Below are 21,991 nucleotides of genomic sequence, written 5' to 3'. Positions count from 1 at the left end.
TACCACTCTTAAGAGAGGTAGTAAAAACATTTCAATTTTTTAAGAAATTAGTACAGAATTTTGAAAAATATTTTAAGATACTGAAAACAAAACAGAACACCTACATTTGAAACATAAGAAAGCATAAAAATCCAAATCCTCATTCAGTTTGAGATTAATTTAGAAGTCCCTGAGTTTACTGCCACAATGGCATCACTTTTTGCAAGAAAATACTAGGAACAGAAGCCTTTGTGCAAAACTGTATCCCCTTGTGAGAATCTTACAAATCCTCTGCCATTAATATTTGTTCTGCACTTTGTGCTCGTTCTCATGACCATGGATCAGCTGCAACAACTACAGGGGCTGATCTCAGCATCTTTTGGGAAGCCGAAAAACATCTGAAGTAATATGCAATTTATTTTTAATGGTATTGCAAGAGAGCATGGTTGCTAATTTGAGAATATACAGACATTGCAATTAGGGAATCTTTGCCATTCATCTGTTTTGTAAGATTTTTCTGCATCCAACTGCTGCCAAAGTTAGATTTTATTGGAAAAGAGATCCTTCCTGCCACTGCCTCGAACAAAACCGGAGAGAAACTGACCAACATTTCTCATTGTGTCGGTATTTCAGGTGGGAGAAGGGAGGAAGCAAAGGACTGGTGGCAGGTCCAGAAATGGGAGGAGAGCGAGAGGGAGTTCCCTAGCCCACACGGGCCCGGCTGCCTCAGGTGTCATGACAGAGAGTGGCCAGTTGGTCAAAGGTCTGACATCATCCAGTGGCAAAGCTTCTAGGGATAGGTTTGGGAAGCGGAAGCAGAAATTACTGACAAGATTTTTAAAATAAAACAAAGTATGGCTACATTTGCTCTTCTCTATTTCTCTTGGTTTGTTTCCAACTTCATTGATACTACAGTCAACATTCCTCTAACAAGGGGCGTACAACTACCCGGGTGTCACACTGTTAGGGAGAGGGAACAGAAAGAAACTAAGTTACAGTTCTGTATCTGTTTTGCTCTAAAGAGGTGAGGTTCAATTCAGAAGCAAAAGTGCTGTATTACAGCACTGTGACTTCAGTTGTATCCCAGTTAGGAAATTCTTAGAGCTAGAAAAATACACATATGTATCATCAATTAATAAAAATTGAGGGCCAGGACAACATACTTGGAGCTTTGCAGGAGAGGGTTGGGTTTTTTTTTAATGTAGAAGGTGAAACAATTTTGAGTTTTTCAAGATACTACGAACCAATCCCACTTGACTGACTTAATTTGAAAACAAGACTGTGCAGCACTGGGGTGCTCAAGAATTAACTAGCAAGTCTGAAAGAAAGAACTAAGATCTAATTGTATGTCAAAGTTAATACTGTAGCAATATTGCTTGCAAATGAAAACTATGCCTATTTACATAAAAATTAAGTGACTGTTGTCTTTTTAAGGCACAACATAACTTATTGTGGCAATAGCCGATCTATTTAGTATGTGACGTGCAATTAGAAACCTACTTCCCAATTAACCCTGTGCTGCACAGTCAGGGCATTTAGATAGAACAGTCTTAAAAACAAGGTAAAACGCTCTGTGTACCTCCTTCCTTCTTCTCTGCTTCATCTCGAATGAGAGGGGATGTAAGTATCACCTTCAAAGTTAGCTTGGGCTCCTTTGTGTTATGAATAATAATAGCTGCCTCATTTACATGCTCCTCCACGAGATACTTCTCTTCTGTAAGTTTCTGAAAGTCACCAAGAAAGATTTCAAAAATCTCTCAATTAACTGAAAAACTGCAGAATCTCTGTATGTGCATATGCCTCTTAACTAATGAAAAGCCTACAAGACATTGCAGTAACAAATAAGGCCTTGCCTCCCTCAGAACCAAACAGAACTCCAGTAACGTGCTTAAGAAAAAAAGGTCTGCAGCAAGTTTAATGAGAATACTAAGTAGTTCCACTGTGTTACCACTTTTTAAAAAAACTTCTTTTTTTTAAATAAAGGCAGAAGCTGACTTTCATAGCTGCTAGTGTGCAAAATACCACCGGCAACTTTTGTTCCTAGTAAGCACACGCTTCTCCGGTAATGCTGCCTCTAAATGTGAAAGCTCTCCCATGCAGCATGACCAGCACAGCCAAAGCTCTTGGTGCAAATGGATGATGGGTTCCAGCGCAGGAGCCGCACCAGCTTGCCTAGGCCATGTACCTGCCATGAAGTATGACCAAACATACCTCGTCCATCTCTTACCAACCATACTCTTCAGATGCCCTAGCAACACACTTCACCACCTCTCCAAATAGTCTATTCTGATTCTTAGCCGCACATATCATTTAGATGACCTATTTTGCAACAAAATCCCCCTTGCTACAGTTCCAATTACTGCTCATCCTACCTTTGGAAGCCATATGAGATACCAAATCACTGCTCCTTTATAAGTAACCATTAATGTCTTAAAACTTACACCTACATTCAGTCTTGACTTTTTCCAAACCAGATAGTTTTAATTATGTGGTTTTCTAGGTGCTGATCCTCACTCATTTGATTTTCTCCATCTTGTCTGTCCATCTCTCTCACTCCCTTTCCACACAGCACTTGAAATTGCATGCAAGACAACACTGTCACCCACTTTGTTCATTAATACCAGCCCCAAGAGAGATCCCTGACAATGCCTGGAAAACCTGACTTTCCTCTCTTGACAGCACACCAATAAATTGAGTGTTTTTTAAATGGCTTTCAATAAACTTTTTATTTCTTGCTTAGATTTCTTTTGTAGATAATACTACAACTGCCCTGTTCCATTAATGGGCATCGTATCAGAGTTATCTCAAGTGACCTGTATCTGCAGGTCTTTCAGCAGTCTTTTGGGACCTCTCTCAGGCTCCAAAAGTGCAAAGATAACCACAGATGCTTCCGAGTCCTAAAGCTATTCCTTGTATTTGGGAGTTTGCTTCAGCAAGACCATACAGTTAGAATGTATCTAACATATATTGTAAATTCCTTCCCTGTTGCAATCTGCGCTGCTCCAGCTCCTTTATTGTTGGGATGAAAACACTTAAGCATCTGCTCCCTACTAGCCTTCAAAGAAGCAAAGCAGAAGCTGTTAACATCTCTGTGCCTCATCTGCTCTTTTTGTCCACTAATGGGCCTACCCCTTCCTTCTCCCTCCTGCGTCTGATGCGTCTGCAGAACCTCATGCTGTCTTCTATGCTCATGATAGTTGTAGCTTCATTCATGAGTCAGGTTCCTCTTACCTTATGTTTTCTGTAATCCCTTCCCTCACAATGCTTCCCCATAGCATCTTACCTACTTGTTCCTTGAATTTATTGCAGTCTTCATACTTTTAATTACGTCTGTTCTGCCGTTCTCTTTTTTAGAAGTGTATGCTAACTTTTCTTATCACTTTCAACCCTTCTCATCTCACGCCTCACTACAAACAAGTAAAATTTACTCTTTACTACTCAATACATCCCTATCATTTTCAAAGTAGTAAAATTTACTCTTTACTACTCAACACATCCTTAGTGTTTTCAGCTATGGATAAGCCACATCTGCAGCCACATTATCTCATTAAAACAAGCCCTTTACATGAGAAAATGAACAACGAGGGGAAAAAAACTGTCAAGAATGCTAAAACACATACTGTGTATGTGGAAATAAACACAAGAAAAGCGGATCAGGAGAAAAGCAGATCAAGTTTGGACATAGTTTGGAGAGGGGCACTTGCAGCGGAATACTTCAGGGCACAGCTTCTGGGCAACAGTGCACATCAGTCTAGGGGCTGGACTGATGTTTCAGACTTAGAACTCTGTCAAAAAGGTATTATCCCTAGCCGCTTTAGAGACCAATATTAGCTGTAAGTGCTGCCTACTGGATGCCAACATAGAATCATAGAATTGTTAGGGCTGGAAGGGACCTTAAAGATCATCAGAAAAAAACCTTAAAGAACATCAGAATTAAATAGCCATAAATAAAAAGAATTATGTGCTCCTGATTACCGTGAGCTAAAATGAGTGACCACCTAAAGCGACTTGTTCCCACTTCAGAAGTAGAGAGGCATTTATCTTGGAATGGCCCAAGCGAAGCAAAGCAGCTGCAGTGTAGAACTTCAGGTTCAGGCAGGGGACGGGGGACAACACCACAGACCAACTCTCATGCTCGCGCAGGGAGGATTTCTGGGACTGCATTTTAGCTCATGTTAGTGGTTGGACCAGAGAGCAAAAATCAGCTGGGTTAGTTCCCAAACAGAAAGGTTAGCTGCCATCATAGGAAAACTGACATTGCAAATAAGGATTAGGCAACAACAGGAATAAGATGTTAAATTTTGTGAATAGCTACTTCATGTCATCACCACGTTAAACATGTCACACCCCCTAGATGTCGTCCTAGATTCAGAGTACACTTCTTTAATCTGTATCACTTGTCTTTTTTCCTGGGAAAAATTCCAGCCTTTACCCAAACACACCTTGCAGTGCTATCCACCAGTGTTAGAGGACTACCCTAAGTTAACTCACCTGAATTTGAGCTGGGAGATTGTCTTTAACTATACATAACAAGGTCTTTGTGGGTTTTTCTTTGCACATGAGAACCAGCTCCAGATCCATATCATCCTTTATCAGCAAGCCCTTCGCAACCAAGCCAATTCTCATAACACCACACAATGTCCGACCACCTTGGTCCCTGGAAATGAAACAATTTGGAGTAATTAAAATGGTATTTTCACACATTCAAAATACTTATATTATCTTATCACAGTGAGGAGATAAACTGATGGAACTGATTATTGTGATAAAGTGGCGAATAACTGATCAGAAAATGAAAGACAGACTCCTTTTATGCAAGTAACTCCTATGAAAAAATTAATTGAAGCACTGATTTGCAATTCAAGCAAAAGCAGAAGTTGCCTAGTTCAAGTCACAAACCTTCACAAAGCTCAAAAAAGCCCAAATTCACTATCTACAGATCTACCAAAAGAGCAGAATAATTAATCTAGAATAATTAACCTAGAGTATTTTAAATGGAAAGGCAGGAATAGGTGCTTAAACAATAGACAGAAGAAAAGAAAGAATGACACAGAAAATGAAGCATCAATCCCAGACCAGCTACCATCCTTGGAACAACCAGAAGCAAAAAAAAAAAACTGTTACAAAAGTAAAGAACATCTTAACTTCCGCCCTGGAACTGTGCTACTTCCAACAGCATCTGGATGCAAATGTGTGAGAACTGTGTGAGAAAATGCAGAACTCCTTTAGATATGGTTTGCAACTAGCATAAAGATGTTTTCAGCTACATATTTTTCTACAGCATAAGCCCCTTTTACCTTCTAAAATGATTAATAAAATAATTTGTCCCAAACAAAGGCACAAATACACAAACTATTTTATATGTATAAATAATACACTGATGTTTACAAAAACTGTACTCTAAATTTGTAACAGAACACAAGCATGAAAAATCCTGCAGGCACACGTGTAAAAGCAAGGCTAGCCAGTTGCGTCAAAAGCATTTACTGCAGGCTTGGATTTTTAAATATTATTTTTTTCCTGAAGAATCCATTCTGGGCCTATCTCACCCACATCAGAAGACACCTAAGAACACCACCAGTAATGCAAGGAAGTCATCAACACAATACACAGCACCCTGCCTGTCAAGAAAGGCTGGTTCTTCAGCAAAACACTACCCTTAAATACCTTCCTCAAGAAGGTGACAAAACTTAATTGTCCATATGTGGAGAAACAGCCTGTCAATCCACTACAATTATTCTCTGGTGCCAATACAATCATGCTGTCTTAAACAAAGGTATATATTAATTTATGTAAAAATATTCATTATTTTAAGCATTTTGCTATTTCTATTTGAATACATTTCACAACAAAAATGTGATATATCACAGCTCGGCCTTACAAGTCTGATCACTGGCATTTTTGTGTGTCTGTCAAACATTTATTAGGGAATGCAGAAAGCCACAGGCATCAAAGTGAGGGACCATTTGTGTATTTACTTTTCCAACACTATCGTACAATGGTCTTCACACGGTTCAACATTTCCTATGTGGATCAGTCTATTGGGAGTAGGTGGTGCTGCATTTAAACTCCAGGCAGAGCAAGCAGTTTCAATAGCTCCCAAGCCCACAACCTCTCCTACAGAGCGTCAAAGGCAAGCTTCAGTGTTAAAAATGAAACTTATGGAAAAACACTGCTAAGACTTGACGAATTTTCTGTAGAATCTTGGGAAACCAGCTAAAGCCATGAATGCTTTCTGCTCTTCCCAGCCACACAAACTTCCTCAGTTAATATAGCACAGTTCTTGTTTCTAAACTGAAGTACATCCAGATAGCGGGGTACAGCAGGGCTTCACACCTTATTTCCTGACTGCTACTCTCAAAATTTACGAGATATTTAGAAACAACTAAAACCCACATTATTATGATAAAATAGGAAGCAATATTTCACTTTTGAATTTCCAGATATATGTCATTATGCATTTAGGACTAACTGATAAATACAATGGTAATCGCTGTCTCTTTCACACTGTATCAGTAGACTATATTTTCAGTTTAAAAACTGATAGTCTTCTTGATTCAGAGCTAGATCCTCCTGCATTACCTGCACTGAATTGTATCTTACTCCGGAAGTATACAATATACAGAGTGTATTTTGATCTGTTACTGCTAAAGTAGGCTATACTTCCCACCATTCCAAAGTGTAAACAACTTCACAGATATATCATTTACCAGGACCCAAAAATTACAAAAGGTCTCACAATAAACCTCTCACTGCCATAAGAGGTGTCAGAAAATATAACAAATATATGTGAAATAATAACCATATTCTTATACACTTTCTTTATCAGTTTTAATATCAGAACTTACTGGGCAAAGCCCATGTAGCAGCAGACTTTCTTAATATTCCATGCGTCATTAGAACGGAAAGGGAAAGAGTCCTTTGACTACATCTCTGCGCTGGTTCTGCTACCAGATGTACCCAGATGAAGTCCCAAAACACTCAGTAGAGAACTACTGTATCACACGAAGTTTGGTAAATGCAACTTCACACCATCACAGTAAAATAAATAAATAAAGAGCAACTGCTGCCCACATTGGGCTTATTACTATTCCCTGCACTCACCCTACGTGCTCCCACCTCAAAAAGTCCAAATATATCCACTTCCTCCTATGAACGTTCATATGTAACAGAATCCAGTAACACTGCAACTCTTATTTAGAAGGAAAGGAACCCATTCAGAGCAGCACAGTAACACATTATGAAGCTCAGCTCACTCACTTGGCATTGCTTTCTGCAGCTTCCTCCTTTGCTTCCACATCACCCTCACATTTTGTAGACTTGTTCTTTTCATCCATCCAGTCAGAGACATGTTTAAGGGCACATTCTACTGTTGATACCATGTTCTGGACAGCTTCAAGTTCCTCTGGAGATGGATAAATGGTTGAATGTTTCACCATAACATGGCGGTCATCATTAGCAAAAGATCGGATAGATCTCTGTTATGAAGGGGGAAACAGGGAGGGGGGGGGAAAAGAACAGAGTTACTGGATTATCAATAGAAGGACATTGCCTGAATGGGAATCCTCCCTGACAGATGTAGGAAAGTGTTTTATGATGACCACTGCTTATAATCATACAGGAGTGATTTCTTATCCTTATTTAAATAAATTAAAAAAAAAAAAAGAAGAAAGAAACCAAATACTACTGCAAAATCAGCATTAAGCTCCTAATATTTGATGCCCAAATTCAACTCTTCTAGAATCCTTTTACTGGCTACTGGGAGGAACAGGCACATCTGGAGCACAGCTCATGTTTATGTCTACCAGGCACATCTGGAGCCGAGTTTATGTTTATGTCTACTTTAGGAAGAGATAAATTGTTCTTTAGAGGTGCATTTCCCCACCCACCCACATGTGACTACAGAATTCCAGACTGCTGTACCAGATAAGCCACTACAGGCATCTGAAAATTAAGCAAGCTGAATTTAATCTTTTGTCTGGTAAGTCCACCATAAGTGGAAGTTGTGATGGTGCATGCACTAGCCACAAATCAGAAAAAGGGAGAACTTCGGTCTAGGATGAGACAATTCTCCGTACTCCCATATACAATGATGGTGAATACAAAACAGGGTCAAGACCTGCACTATGCATTACTCTGTTTGCAGTGGCTAGAAATGGAGTTTCTACATCTTGTTCTTTCGTAACTTCCCCCCCCTCATTTTCTTTTTTCCCATTTTCATTGTTTTTCCCTCACTTCTCCCTGCCCTCCCCTCCAAGCTTCTCTTTGAGAAGAGGGCACGGTCTGGCTGGCTAAGTAGGTGTAAGGCTACAGTGCTGAAGCAGGGGACCCAAAAAACCTGAGTTTCATTCCCAGCTTTGCAACAGAGAGTCTAGGATCTTGGGCAACTCATTCCACTATTAAGTGTCTCTGACTTGCCTCATCCTTTGACTAGCTTGTTTATTTAGACTACACTTTCAAAGTGAGGGAGAAAGCACTTAGGCCTTGATCCTGCCTGAAAGATCTACATCTCATGGAGACAGGAGCTGTGAGCAATAGCACTGAAAGAGAGGGGGGGCTTCCATACCCTGGAATACTTGCAGGAATTAAGGAATTCCTAATTTCAGTGAACTTTGTTGGTTTGGGTCAGCCCTCAGCAGCTGGATAGCTCGGAGCAAAGGGAAAAGCCAGGTCCTTATTCCCAAAGGTAACTTCATTTCAAGGCAGGGAAATTCAGAACATAAGCATTCTAGGGTGAGAGCAGGCTGAGTAAAGCATGTGGAAAGGAGGGCAGACAAGGAGAACATGGAGCAGATTCCTATTTTGTAAAAGGTATGCAAAGTTGTATTTGGAGAGAATAAATATTCTGGACGTGCTGAGTACAGCCATCTCTCCTCCATTTATGCTACAGACAATGGCAACACACCTCAGAACAGGACAATTAGCCATTCCCTTATGGTTTTGTTACTGCTGCAGATGAAGTCATTGGCAATACATGTTGCTGCCAGAGGCTTAGCAAACTGCACGGGGCTTTACAAAGGGATGAATGAAGATGAGGATAGAGATGAACTGGTAAGAAAAGACCAAAATAATTCCTAAAAAATTTGAAAAAAAGGGAAGATATTAGAGTGCTAATTAGAAGAGTTTGCAGTGAAACTCAAAGTCCTGAGTGATACTGCTGAGGAAGGTAAACTTAAGCGGTTGGGTAACTTGTGCTGGGAAGCTATGGTTTGTCACACACTATCCTGATGAGACTTAATTGATCTAAACAGTGACCCGGGCCAGTTGCCATCACAGCACAGACCTCTGGCAAGAAGAGCTCTAAGTCTTGCTCTCCAAAGACACAGCAATCACTGCTGAAAGCCTCCCAGAACTTGGAATCGCCAAGCAAAAATCTCTGTTCCTCCCACACATTAAACACCTTAAGTAGGTTTCATTTTCACCCCTACTTCATGGATTTGTCACAGTACGCACTTAGGGACAAAAAGGGCCTTTGAAGGATCTCAAAGGCCTCTGGGTTGAATCCTTGTTAAGGAACTGGTCATGATTTCCTGGTTCACTGCATTCAGTAGGTCCTTGTGTTCCTACCCAGATGGACAATTGAGGTAGGCAAGAAACTCATCAGTCAGGGTCTGGTATTATCCCCAGCACTTTCATAGGTTGCAAAATGCTTCCAGGAGGTCCCTCTTGTGGCTTATTCGCAACATGGATACAGAAAGAAGCTGCAGTTCAGCAGTGAAAACTGACAAGCTGGATTTATTAATTCACCCTCACCATCTCTTATCTCATGAAATATCAATTAGGAAAAACAGCCAAACAGGAACAAATTAGTAACTCATAAATTACAGGACTTTTTTTTTTTCCTTTTCCAGTAAACAGGGACCGACAAGATTAATTTTTCATTATAATTTAGGCCAAAAATAATAGGAAAATGTGACATTATTTAAAATACAATATATTGACAACTCTGCTTTGTCAAGTGTTCTTCTTCCCTTTGTGCTCTGTAACAGGTAAAAGTCTCATCTTAGGTCTTTTTTTTTTTTGTAACATAAATATAAACACACAGTCCATCAGCAGCAATCAGCTACACAAACATTAGAGAACTGTATTTAAAATTTATTGCATTTATTCTAATTTCCATTCTCAGTAATAACCCTTAGAGGACTTTAAAAATATACAAATATGCTTAAACTGCTCTCCACAGCTATTTGTCAGGAACTGGGTAGGCTTATTGCCTTTTTGTGAACTCATCCTTCAGAATCTTACCATCACAATAATTCCTACTTGCACAGCTTTACAAGTTTAACATCTCAGGCATTACCAATCTGCAGCCGCTACCAGACAAATTAGAAGTGACTCCTCACTTAAACGATATACACCAAGTATATCTGACTACACACATTTCATCTACACTATTGACAAAGTGTGCATAGAATCACAATCAATTAGCTTTTCACACATACAAATACGAATAATCAACACTCGCTTTTGTGAGGAAGAGGTAGAAAGGGAATATCAGCATTTGGTTATGCAATTGCAAGTTCAAGGTCACTTATACTGTTTGCTACAGCTTGCTAATGCCAGTTTTATTAGAAAATCTTATGAGCATCCCCTTCGTTCATATTTAATAATTCATGTAATGCAGGCTCACAAGACAACTCTCTGGTTTTGAGAGGCTGACAATATATCAAACCTCATTTGCTCTGCTCAGAGCATGCAGTACCATCTCTAATTTAGTGCAAGGTCAGAAAATCCCCTTACTCTTGTTTCATCAGGCCCCATGCAAGACTGTCAGCAGAGAATATTTTTAATGCAACCCCATGAAAGATGACAAATACCTACCATGGTTTGTTAGTGTTTCAGCTCTCTCTCCCTCCCTTTTTCCTTTTCCCTCCTCCTTGGTGTCTTTGCTAAGCACTGTTTTGCCTGACAGAACCTCTTCATAAGCCTCTCAGTCCCTTGACAGCTCAAGAGTTCATACAGCCAAGATGCTCTGGAAGTCACTTTCTGTAATTCACCTGCAAAAAGAGAAACAACTTGAAACCAGAAGAAATGGCATGTTAATTCCAGGAAGTGTTCAATGCAGCACATTAAGTCAAACTCCTGATTAAAGCAAGCAGGCTTCAAGATGGGGAGGCAGTCACTGAACCATTTATTCCTGAATAACAAGCAGATGTTACAGGGGAAAGCAACTCTTTGCAATGTGCCCGCACATATGTAACGACTTTCCCGTGCCAGTTAGAGCTTATCTCTGTGTGGTTTGTCAGCCACCTGGCAATTTAAGTTTCTGAAACAACGAAGATGGGAAATCCAACATCTCAAATATGGTCTGTGTGAAACCAGCTCAAGAATTCTCTATTTTTATGTTGCATGCGCATTAGGAATCAAACGCGCTATATTTAATTATCAAAAAGTAATTATCTGTTGAAATCCCCAGCGCAGCCCTAGATCTTGAATGTGCCAGATGCTGTACAACAAGAACCAAGACTTCAGGTGGCAATAACTGTTAAGTTGTTAGTTAAAAAAAGACAATTGCGTTATAACACACTGAAGACATAAGACTTGTGAGAATGTTCAGCTGAAATTATCCACACCGCCTTTGCTGCCCTTGCACTGCTTTTCACAGCACAGAACATTTAGAAGATCCTGCAAGAGCAGCCCTCTTGTACTAAACTAGGAAACAAACACCAGCACTGGCAGCAGAAGGGACTGCAAATAAACGCTCTGTAAGGCAAGAGCAGAGCAGAATAACAGAGCAGGTAACGTGAGAGAGGAAAGCATAAGCTCATTGTATAGCAAGACACACTAGTCCTTGCAGAAAAATCGTGTTTTCCTTTTACTGCGCATATTGTTGCATCAGCTTTTCAGGAATGTTTTGAAGCAACTGGAAACCCAGTCAGTAAATTTCTGCAGACTGACACACACACACTCAAATGTTTTCCTTTTCTCCTACATGTCGATCCTCCTTCTCTAGCAATATGTTGCATATTGTCTGTCAGAGAATCCCGACATTGTTAGAGATTAAAAGCATGTTTGGCAACAGCAGAGGGATAGGCAAGATGACTTGAAAGCTGAGTAGCTGCTTAAACCTCAGGGGTGTGACAGGGAATAATTAAAATGTTGCATCCCGTAGAGATTTGAACACGCCAGGGGAAGGCAACAACAAATCCTACTTCACTATTTTCCTAGTTAAGAAGAAATGAAGCAGGTTTACATGACCAATAGCTTTGGCAGCAAGTGCTTAATAGTTGTTGTTTGCATCTCACACCACTGCATTTAGGATGTAGAATTGGGTAAAACAAAAAGCAGCCAGACATGAACACTGTGCAGGGGCCTGTCTGCTCCAGCAGCTAAGGATTGCCAAGGAAGAAACCCCAAGAGAGTTAAATGCAGTCATACTAAAAATACTGGGGAAAAGCAAGCTTTCCCCTGAAGGACCTCACTTCTTATCACAAAGGCTATATGCCCTACCAAGGTATATTAACAGTCTACCAAATTGCTTCCCAGCAGCTAACAAGGAAGGGGATGTTCTTTCACAGAATCAGATTCTCCTCTGACAAGATCCTGAAAGCCAATCAGGGGCAGCTGGGAAGAAAAATAAGGAAGTATTACTCTTTGGCACTATTTATTCTATGAGCTAGTCATAAGCTCTTCCACATTTAATAGCCTTTCACCATCTCCAGAAGCAACCAGACTCTTTACAAGGTCTTTTTGTTTTCCTTTTCTATAATAATAATATGCTTTTTAAGTCAGTAGATGGCAAACTAGAGAGACTTTTACGAGACGCATTTCCAGATCATCTATCTATTTCAAATTAGTTCTCTCTGCAAACTAAATACCAGCTATCTTCACATGCTCTTCTTCCCCGCGACTCCTACATTTTACATTTTCAGTTTGCTATCTTCTCTGGTAACTGTAACTTGGCAATTCCAGGCAGAGAGAAGGGCACTGGAATGTGTTGCTGACTTCAGCATATGCCCAGTACGGTGTCTCTAGACTCCAAGCAACACTCCAGCCTGGCCTCCCTCCGAAGACTCCTACAAGCTGTTGCTTATCAGCTTGTACAGTGTATTGAAAGCAGATGGACACAGAGAGCTGGCTGAGCAAATTCTCCGGCTTCGGTAAACTGCCGAGCAGACTGGTGTCTAGAGGGCAAGTCTGCAAACTACCGCAAAAGCTCTGGAAACAGACTCACCTCAAGGTGCAATTCGGGATATGCTGAGTGCTTTTCCGTGTTCTTTGAAAATCTGAAACAGACCGAAGATAACTGTTTCACAGCTATGATGAGGGTTAATCTTCTACTGGACAGATGAAGCAAAAAGCACCAACGTCTCTCAATACTCTGCCTCAGTGGGTAGTAACCATCTTGTTTTCAAGACAAGTTCAAGTTCCAGTGACAAGTAAAAGCTGTTGGATGACGGTATTTAAAAGTTTGATTCTACCTGCCCCTTTTTCTCAGTATTGAATGGCTGAGGACAGGGCATATACAGCTGAATTACAAAGGGATCTTTATTATAAAGCTCAGAAAACCGGGAAAAAAAGATAACGCGAAAGTCAAGTTGAAACTGATATACAATGTCTTTCAAGTCATTAACATCCTAAGAATATTTCACAGAAATGTGCACAGGAGTGAAAACCTAATATAGTTCAGACTTCGAGAGAAAATTTTCCACAAAAACACTAAACAGGAGGGAGTTTACTATAAAAGTGCAGACACAATATACAGAACAAAGTACGTTTGACAGCATGCAGAATTAAATTAAGGAAAACTAAAATCAAATCTGCTCCTACCATATGGACTAAGGCAGCAGAACATAGCTCAGCACCAAACACATCAGAAAGCATTATATGAAGTGAGCAGCAATTCCATAAATCTAACAGCCTCACTTTACTACCAGGCTATAGCAGGATATTTGTCCCTGCATCCTTAGGGAAGTAACAGCTGATACCCAGACTAAAAAGCACAATATTAAAATGCATGGTTGTCTTAGCCAGGGGCTGCCACCCACACTTGCAAGAAAATTTCTAGGAAAAGCTACTAGCACTACCGAGACCTTGATGACCTTGAGAAAGTCACTTTACCTCGGCATCATGTGGCCCTAAAGTGTAAAACAAGACTAAATACTTGCTGTCTCCAAACCAGGTCACAGAGGAGCCAAGTAGAGTCTGCATGTGGTTTAAAGTCACTGTGGATTTGACACATTAGAAATGTTATTAAAACACCCTGACAGTCGAACAATGTTTCCATTAAACATCCCATCCTTCACAGCGGAAGTTTATGCTTTGGCACAAGACAAACAAGGAAAAGAATTTCAGATGAGGCCTTTGTAGTAGGAGATATTCCTGCATCTGGCAGTTGTGTTCCCAAGAGACAGACATTTAAACAGCCAGAAGTGATGAATATGCTATCTCCCTTTGAGCGCTTGTGAACAGAAAAGTGAAAAAGCAGGAGAAACAGGCACTTTTACTGCACGGGGACTGAAACGTAGCATCAGAATCTGAGAACTCTAAGCTTTGAGAAAGGAGACATGAACTGCATTTGGCACCCTGGTATCCCCTCGCAGCACAGAGCGGCACCTTGCACAGGGGTGTTACTGGTGCAAGAGAGAAGAGGAAGTCAGGGTCACTGGACTCCAGTCCTCCAAACCCCCACTTCAATGAGCTGCTGTTTAGGCACCTGGCCAGGCCAAGTAGAATATCAGAAAAATTGGTTTTAAATGCTACATCAAGAAGACACACACGAACAATATTCAGCTGAAGGATTAAAAAACACCCTCCACCCTCCTAATCTACCCTTACACTAGTATCTGCCCATGAGAAATACAGTTTACAGCATAAACCACCCTAGGATCACTCAAAGTTTATGTTAACAGAGCAGCAAGGACAAGTAAGGTTGCTAATAACAAACCAGTGAGTATCTAACACAGCCTGAGGTGTATCAGACACAGTAATAGAAGAGAACTGGAATTTATACAGAATGGGTCAGTGCAATTTATATCCTATTTTTGTTACATTTAGAAGTCAGAATAAGAGGCTTGCAACTTTAAATGGCAAGTTTATTTTGACTTCTGCTTTGCATTCAGGAGACAGGTAATTTTTCGTCACACCACACAAAGTGCTGCTGAAAATATGTTATGTTTTTCTGCAGTATAATTTTATTGCTGGCCTTCTGCCAAGAGGCTTTCTGGCAGCATCTCCCACAGTTGGAAACTGTGTATCTGGGTCAGAAAAGACAAGCCGCTTTTCAGAACAGCTCAATACATTTGGCAGAGATGCTGATATTATAATTGAACTCTTTCAGCAACTCTTTTTATGATGTACCCAGACACCAAACAAAACAAGATCTGCAATGTTGATTAATGTCAAAATAACTGACAGAGAAATATCAAAATAGTTTTCCCTCATGTTAAGAGTATCAACAAACCGAGGGGAACTGATAAGAAATACAATTCACGAGGATTCAGTGAGGAGCATGGGGCAGAGAAATCTGCAAAGTATGACTGACCTTCTACTTGTGCAGATATTTACTATTTTAAATCCGAACTCCCTGTAGAGAACTGGTTTCTTCATTCTTCACCACCATCCGCAGAGAAATCCTTGCCACTTGCAACCATATAAGCATTCCGTAAAGAAGTGCAAGTGTAACACTGGGATACACATTTAATAAGACTCAGACTGCTTCCAGCAATATGCTCAGCATTCAATTTCACCTGGAGACTGTATATTCATAGGAGTTTTATTATTTTCCAAGTAATGCAATTCCTGGCAAAGTTGCATCTGGGTTAGCCTTTAGAAGCCTGGAATTTTCCAGCCAAATGAATAATTACAAAGCAACACTACAGTTAAAATCTGGAAAAGTACTTCCTCTGGCAAATTCTTACACTTCATACAACAAATACTTGAGTCTAGTATTACTCCTGCCAGTTCAGTTCTCACAACATTTCAAGAAAAGGCTCCTATACTCGGAAATCTCTTAGGAGTAGCCTTTGCCAGGCAGCCCCAACACGAAGCTTTAAGAAGTGCCAAAGACAGGGTAGGCATATACTCGATGGACAGATCTGGAATCATGGCACCTGTAATCACCAGAACGGAGGAACCAAAGTCATCTTCTATGGTCTAAAGCTCTGCCAATCCTCGCAGTGCAAGGAAAGCAGCAGCCCCACTTGTCAGCGTGGAGGAAGCTACTGAGAGAGCTCCTAGAGAGAATTCAGCTGTGCCGAGGAGGACAGGCACGGACAGAGAACTTGAGCATTCAAAGATGCAACAAAGCACTTGCAACTGAAAATGGGTGAACACATGGATGCCCCTCCAGGTGGTAGAGCCAGGAATGAAAAAACAACCAAAATAAATCACACTGGTAAAGGAGTTGAAGAAGTTGAAGAATTAAAGCCAAACAATCAGTTAATCTAGATTAATGAATTAAGGTAAAAGCAAGCAGGGATGTACAGAGCATAGCTCATATTTTTAGCTCCTGAAAAGAGGGTGAAGAAAAGATGGTCTAAGGGGAAATCATCACTAGCCTAACAGGAAGGTTAAGAAAGCAACACAGAGGCACAGTGTGAGCATATATACAACCATTTGAAGAAAAGGCTGTATTTTATATAGAACCACACCATCCAGTCTCAGAAAGATACATACATTAGTAGAAATAACTGCAGATATCCAATTATAATGTATAACAAAGAAAAATAGTTTTGGAAGGAATATAAATCCTTCTCCTTTAGGATTTAAACTACTATTCACTACTGAGGACAGGAAGATACGCCACCAAACTCACTATGTGGTCTTCAGAGCAGCACACCAGTTGCAGTCCTCAAGGTATTTTTTACATATATCTCTTTCCAAATTTTTATGGCCTCGTGTCCCCTGGCCCCTGCACAATACCCAGCACACCAGTCACACCTAGTGGTGTGGTCTCTATTGGTCCCTAATGAAATAATTTTGAAATGAAAATTTTGAAAATGCCTTCATCTCTTGGTATGGGTATCAAGATGCAAGACTGATTAGAAACAGACCAAGTGCAAAAAAGAATTTAAAGTTGGCTGTTGACACTTAAATAACAAATCAACACATGAGCATTAATAGTTTAACGTATTTCCTGCTCAACCAGTCAGAAACATCCAAAACAGAATTGCCTGTAAAACTGAGCACTACAGAAAACAAAACTTCTTAAAGGGAGCACTTCCTGGCAAGTGTCTTAAAAAAATAAAATAATAAAAAAAAATCACAAACTGGATAGTACAAAAATAATTAATAGCAAATTACTAATTTGAGACAAGGCAGAAACCACCACTAAATTCTCAATGTCTGTGAAATGTTAAATGATTTCTGACTTCCAGTAGCCTAAAGTAGGCATTCCTGCTCTTCTGGCTAAACTGGACAATGGAAACCTGATGCTACTTTGCAGTACAAACCCGTTTGTGAAGCAGTCGTAATTTGCCATTCACATTCAAAATCATCTGAAATTCATAACAGACTACATTCAATTAAAGTTGAAGAATTAACTAAATTAATAAAAAGGATTACATGACACTGAAATGACACTCACCATCTGCAATGTCATTTTTCCAGAGACAGAGATGGTTTAAGCAGAATTCTGGATCTATGCCTGAAATTACATCACATTCTCCAAAAGAGAATCACAGTTCTACCTCCTCCACCACACAGTGCAGTTTAGTGCCATACTGGGCTTCTCACCACCCAAGCCTTGTCCTGCACTCACATCCCAACACTAAAGGTTTATAGACCTTCAAACTCCTTGATACTTTCCATGTCTATATCATTTGTGTCCACTTCCTTACCTGCAAGGTTTTCTTTGCTCCAGAATCATACTGGGAAGCAGCCACAATGTTTAAGAGATAAAGACCAAGGACATTCATTCCCGAGCACCCTTCAGCTTAACTGAAATAGCTGCAGTGCCCCAGTTTCTTGCCTGCTATGATTCATATCCCATAGACTGCAGGTTGACCTAAACTGCAGCCTGACAACTAACTACATTTGACACACACAACCAGCATGGGGACAAGGTCACCAAGATGTCACTCTCCCACCACGAAGAATGGGTCTTCTACAGAACTGTGAGGCCAAAGTCATATACATGGAAAAGGCTGAAAGTCCTGGCATTCCCTCCCTATGTTGGTAACAAATAAAATAAAATTTATTAAAAAAAAAAAAAGAGGGGGAGACTGGAGAACAAACTGTCCTACAGTAAAACTAGATCTGCTTGTACTGGTAGATTGCACTTTTCATCAATTCCATGATGCAACATCAAAACTTGTTTGCTCTACTAACTGTTTGGTGTTCTGCATCTCAAGCTAATACATATCCTGGTAATTAGTAAGATGAAAGAGAAAGGCAACATGGATTCTAAACCTCTGTGTTGTAAATAAAACAAATTTGGTAATTCTTTCTTACAAGTAATATAATGTAAATACGGTATTTGAGATTCACATTTTTCTAATGTTTACATAAAGTTTCCATTTCAAAGTATTAAAAAGTTTTTAAGAATAAATGCTATTCTTCTGACTAAAACTTGAGTAACCCCCAATGGGTTAAGCAACAGTTTCTCCCCTAGAATTTCTTCCTTGATGTCAATATGTAAAGAAGCTGGCATTTTCAATACTGCAAATCCACACTAGCTACTGTGCACATCTGCCTTTCAGCCAGTTTAAACATTCATGACTCTCCACCTCTCCACTTAGATGCATTTTCTAGTATGTCAGTCTTGCTGCTTCAGTGACTTTATTTTTTTTTTAATTTAATAGGAGAAGATTTAAAAGGATTTGGAAGAGATGACCACTAGACTCTGCAAGTATTGTGCAAAGAGCTCTTGTGCTCTCAGCCAATACACATCCTCCATCAGACTGTTACCATGCTTTAGTTCCACTATGACTACTGAAGTTCAGGTTAATTTTTTACTTCCTAAATGGCTATTTTGTCAAAGACCATCTTGTGAAAGGTTCTAGGTTACTAAAAGCTTCTTTAAGGGCATTTTTCTTGCCATCTCTCATCCATACAACCCGGTTATTTTATTTCTCTCTTATTCTCCTGTGGCTTAGATTATTATTTCCAGGGAAGTCTGAAGATCAGTGTCACAACATATAATACCACAGAAGCACATGTAACTATGATCTTAGGCTGTTTCAGAAACAAAAGCCTCCTCTTTTGAAACAGTCTTCCTTCACAATGTTCCAGACGTGGGCCGTGCAGTCTCACCAGCCCAGAGCAGCAGAATCCTCCTGTTGCTGCTGCACCACTCAGGTCTTCAGTTCCTCAGCAGACACAGCACCCTCAGCTACAACAACACAGAACCTCCAGTTTAATCAACGAATTTCTTCCACATGACTGACTTGAAATTGATTTTAAGTCATTCACTCAAAAAAGAGGGGAAAGGGGGATTTTTAGTAGAATTGTTGCCAAAAAGCACATGTTCCAAAAAAACAATATTCAAAGCCAATTAGTCAGTGTTAGTAATGGAAGCATTGCGAGGGAGAAGAATTGAAAAATACTGTCTGCCGGGCAGAAGCTACCAAATTTCATTCGGAATACAGTGCAAGAACCCCTACAACAGAAGCAATGGGGATAACTCTCTAGGGAAGAATACTCTCGCTGCCATCGATTTTCAGCCTCAGAATGCAATTATTTACTTCAAATGCACAATAACTCTACCAAAAGATTTCAATTAGTTTATTTAGGCATGAAAGCTAGCAACAATATCCACACCAACATGTTAGATGGCAGAGAAAGAACTGTCAGTCTGACATTAGTGACTTAAGTCCACTATTTGTCTTGAACAAGATTTTGTAGTAGAAAGTCCTAGCTTGGCTAAGAGGAAGAAAGAGCACCACAAACATATTTAGAGACTTACAAAACTAATATTAAAAAAACCCAACAAAACTATTTCCCTGGAAAACCATCAGAGTCTAAAAATACTTTAAATTGGCTTAATCCAGCATCTTCTTGCCTCAGCAGATCTACGCTGCATGCATGTGCTGTCAGATCTGCCAACTTCAGTTGCAAAACCCATCTATTATTCTTCTCTCCAGTTAGCAGAGCACAGCTATGTAAAAGGAAAAAAAGACAACTTTCGCAGGGACCATCAGTGGCGGCAATGCTCAATTTGAAGACCACAAGGTAGGTTGCAAAATTAATTTCTCAGTGAAAGTTATATCCGTCAGTCTCAACCTGAGGAATTCCCTTCCTGAGATAAGTAATGAATTCCACAGCCCTTTTTGTTTGCTTATTTTTAACATATTGAAATAAAAAAAGTTGCCAAAATTATGCTTAGGTGTCTGTAGCACTACATTCTCCAGTGTCTTTGGAGAACGCAACTGTGTAAGTAATTGATCTTGAACTTGAGAAGTTACAATTCAATCTTTTGAATTTCAGATAAATTCGGGGGGAAAGAAGCAGCTATGGGTATAAATCTTCCAATCCCACCTGAATCTCATTTTTAAGAACATGGACACAACTATGTTGGTTTGGTTCTTTTCTTTAAATTCCACATAGAGCTATGAATTAATTTAATCTCTCTTCACAGATAATGATGTCATCTCTCATGCGCCACTTCACTCTCAACAGCACGAGACTTTTTAGTTCTTCATTTGTTAACAGAAGGCTTCCTCAGCCTTTGCCATTCACTACTGTTTTCTTTAGATCAAGTAATCAGCATCATACCTTGTTCTCCCTGTCCACATTAAGCAACACACCTCTGAACAGCAAAATATAAGGCTATGATCAACATCAGTGTCTTGGAGGCAACACACTTGCCACAAGCCACAGGAACCCACTTTTTAGTGAGTTTGTGGAGGTTAACAACACGACATCCAGGTTAGGAAACAGAAGCGCGCCATAGCAAGCTGTTGCAACTCCAACGTAACGAGGGTGCAGACCCATTTTTCTCTGAGGGAAGCAAACAGACTGTGCAATCAATAGCAGCATTCAAAGTGCTCTCAGCTTTACAGGGAGATCAATTTACAACAACAAAACTCTCACTTTCTCCCCAAAGCTCACTTCATATACTATAGTTGCTAAAAGTAACACTTGAAATTACTATCAGGGGAAAAACTAGAGAAAAACAATCCAAGTTAGTTTATTTTGGGCCATTAACTGCATTTTGTGTCTAGCCACTTCAGTTTCCCTGATAACAGGAAACCTGCTGTTCCTAAAAGCAACATTGATGGGATTTATTTTATTTTTCAAAAGAAGGTCCCCTTGGAAAACCACAATCTGTCAGGGTAGAAGAGTGCACGGTCCAAGATACAGAGGACAGGATCAAAACCAGAATTAAAAGCCAGCTACTATATAAATTGATGGTATTCTCCAGAGCTTGGCAATAGGACATAAAAACCTTTCATCCCTCAGTGAGAAGTTACAAGGAAGCTAGATTAGAATCTTAACAGTTTTATTGCCTGCTTAGCCACCTATGTAAATCTGTGTCCATGTCACACCGCCATCATTATTACAGGATACAACAGCAAGGAGAACAAGAACCAAAGGGACATGAACATTGAACTCTGCTCTTGTCAGCACAAAAAACTTGCTTGTTTTCAGTGTCTAAAATTATACTTTTAGTGGTAAAAGAATGTAAAATTATAATGCCATCAATCTAGCTTATTCCACAGTTCAAAAAAAATTCAACTTTAAAAACCTGAAACTTTTGTGTTAATGAGAAAAATCCTTTTTTTTTTTTAAAAAAGTACGTGTATGTGTTGCTTTGTGCACTGAAAGAGCACTTGCTTCTGCTGTTTTCTGAGTTCTTCTATTCACTTTGCATGGATCCTCTATTGCGGAAACAAAAGTGTCTATATTGGGCCTTCTCAGTGATACTTGGAAACTCCTACACTTACTGCAACAGAGTATTCACAGGCCAATAAGAACCACTTTAAAAAGTTAGTTCATCATTAATTAACTGCAGAAATACATTAAAGAAAACAATAACAAGGTGAAAGAACATTCTTCCAGAGGCTTTTTGCTTGTTTTGAGAGAAACAAAAAAAGAAGTAATTAAACCTAGCCAGCACTTTCTCACATAG

General features: G+C 39.8%; 1 protein-coding gene across 50 annotated transcripts in view; it reads right to left on the bottom strand.

Moving 5' to 3' along the window:
• The window catches only part of STRBP (spermatid perinuclear RNA binding protein), an 80,501-nt gene that overhangs the window by 43,982 nt on the left and 14,528 nt on the right, over positions 1-21,991 (bottom strand). For 21 of the 50 annotated variants that reach the window (XR_012590076.1, XM_074608973.1, XM_074608965.1 and 18 more), the window contains 4 exons: positions 10,801-10,976; positions 7,240-7,457; positions 4,471-4,636; positions 1,559-1,703 (listed from right to left, as the gene is read on the bottom strand). Coding sequence is in view for 46 of the 50 variants with exons in the window: in XM_074608973.1 (XP_074465074.1) it covers positions 1,559-1,703; positions 4,471-4,636; positions 7,240-7,457; positions 10,801-10,803 (532 nt within the window). In the remaining 4 variants the exon portion in view is untranslated. Of the gene's footprint in view, positions 1-1,558; positions 1,704-4,470; positions 4,637-7,239; positions 7,458-10,800; positions 10,977-13,153; positions 14,930-21,991 lie in introns of those variants that run through there. The other 29 variants (XR_012590075.1, XM_074608983.1, XM_074608981.1 and 26 more) reach the window with 11 other exon arrangements.

This window comes from Larus michahellis, chromosome 15 (assembly GCF_964199755.1).
Source record: "Larus michahellis chromosome 15, bLarMic1.1, whole genome shotgun sequence".
Taxonomy (NCBI): Eukaryota; Metazoa; Chordata; class Aves; order Charadriiformes; family Laridae; genus Larus; species Larus michahellis.
Note: the sequence above shows the minus strand (reverse complement) of the source record. Positions and strands in the feature narration are given on the sequence as shown.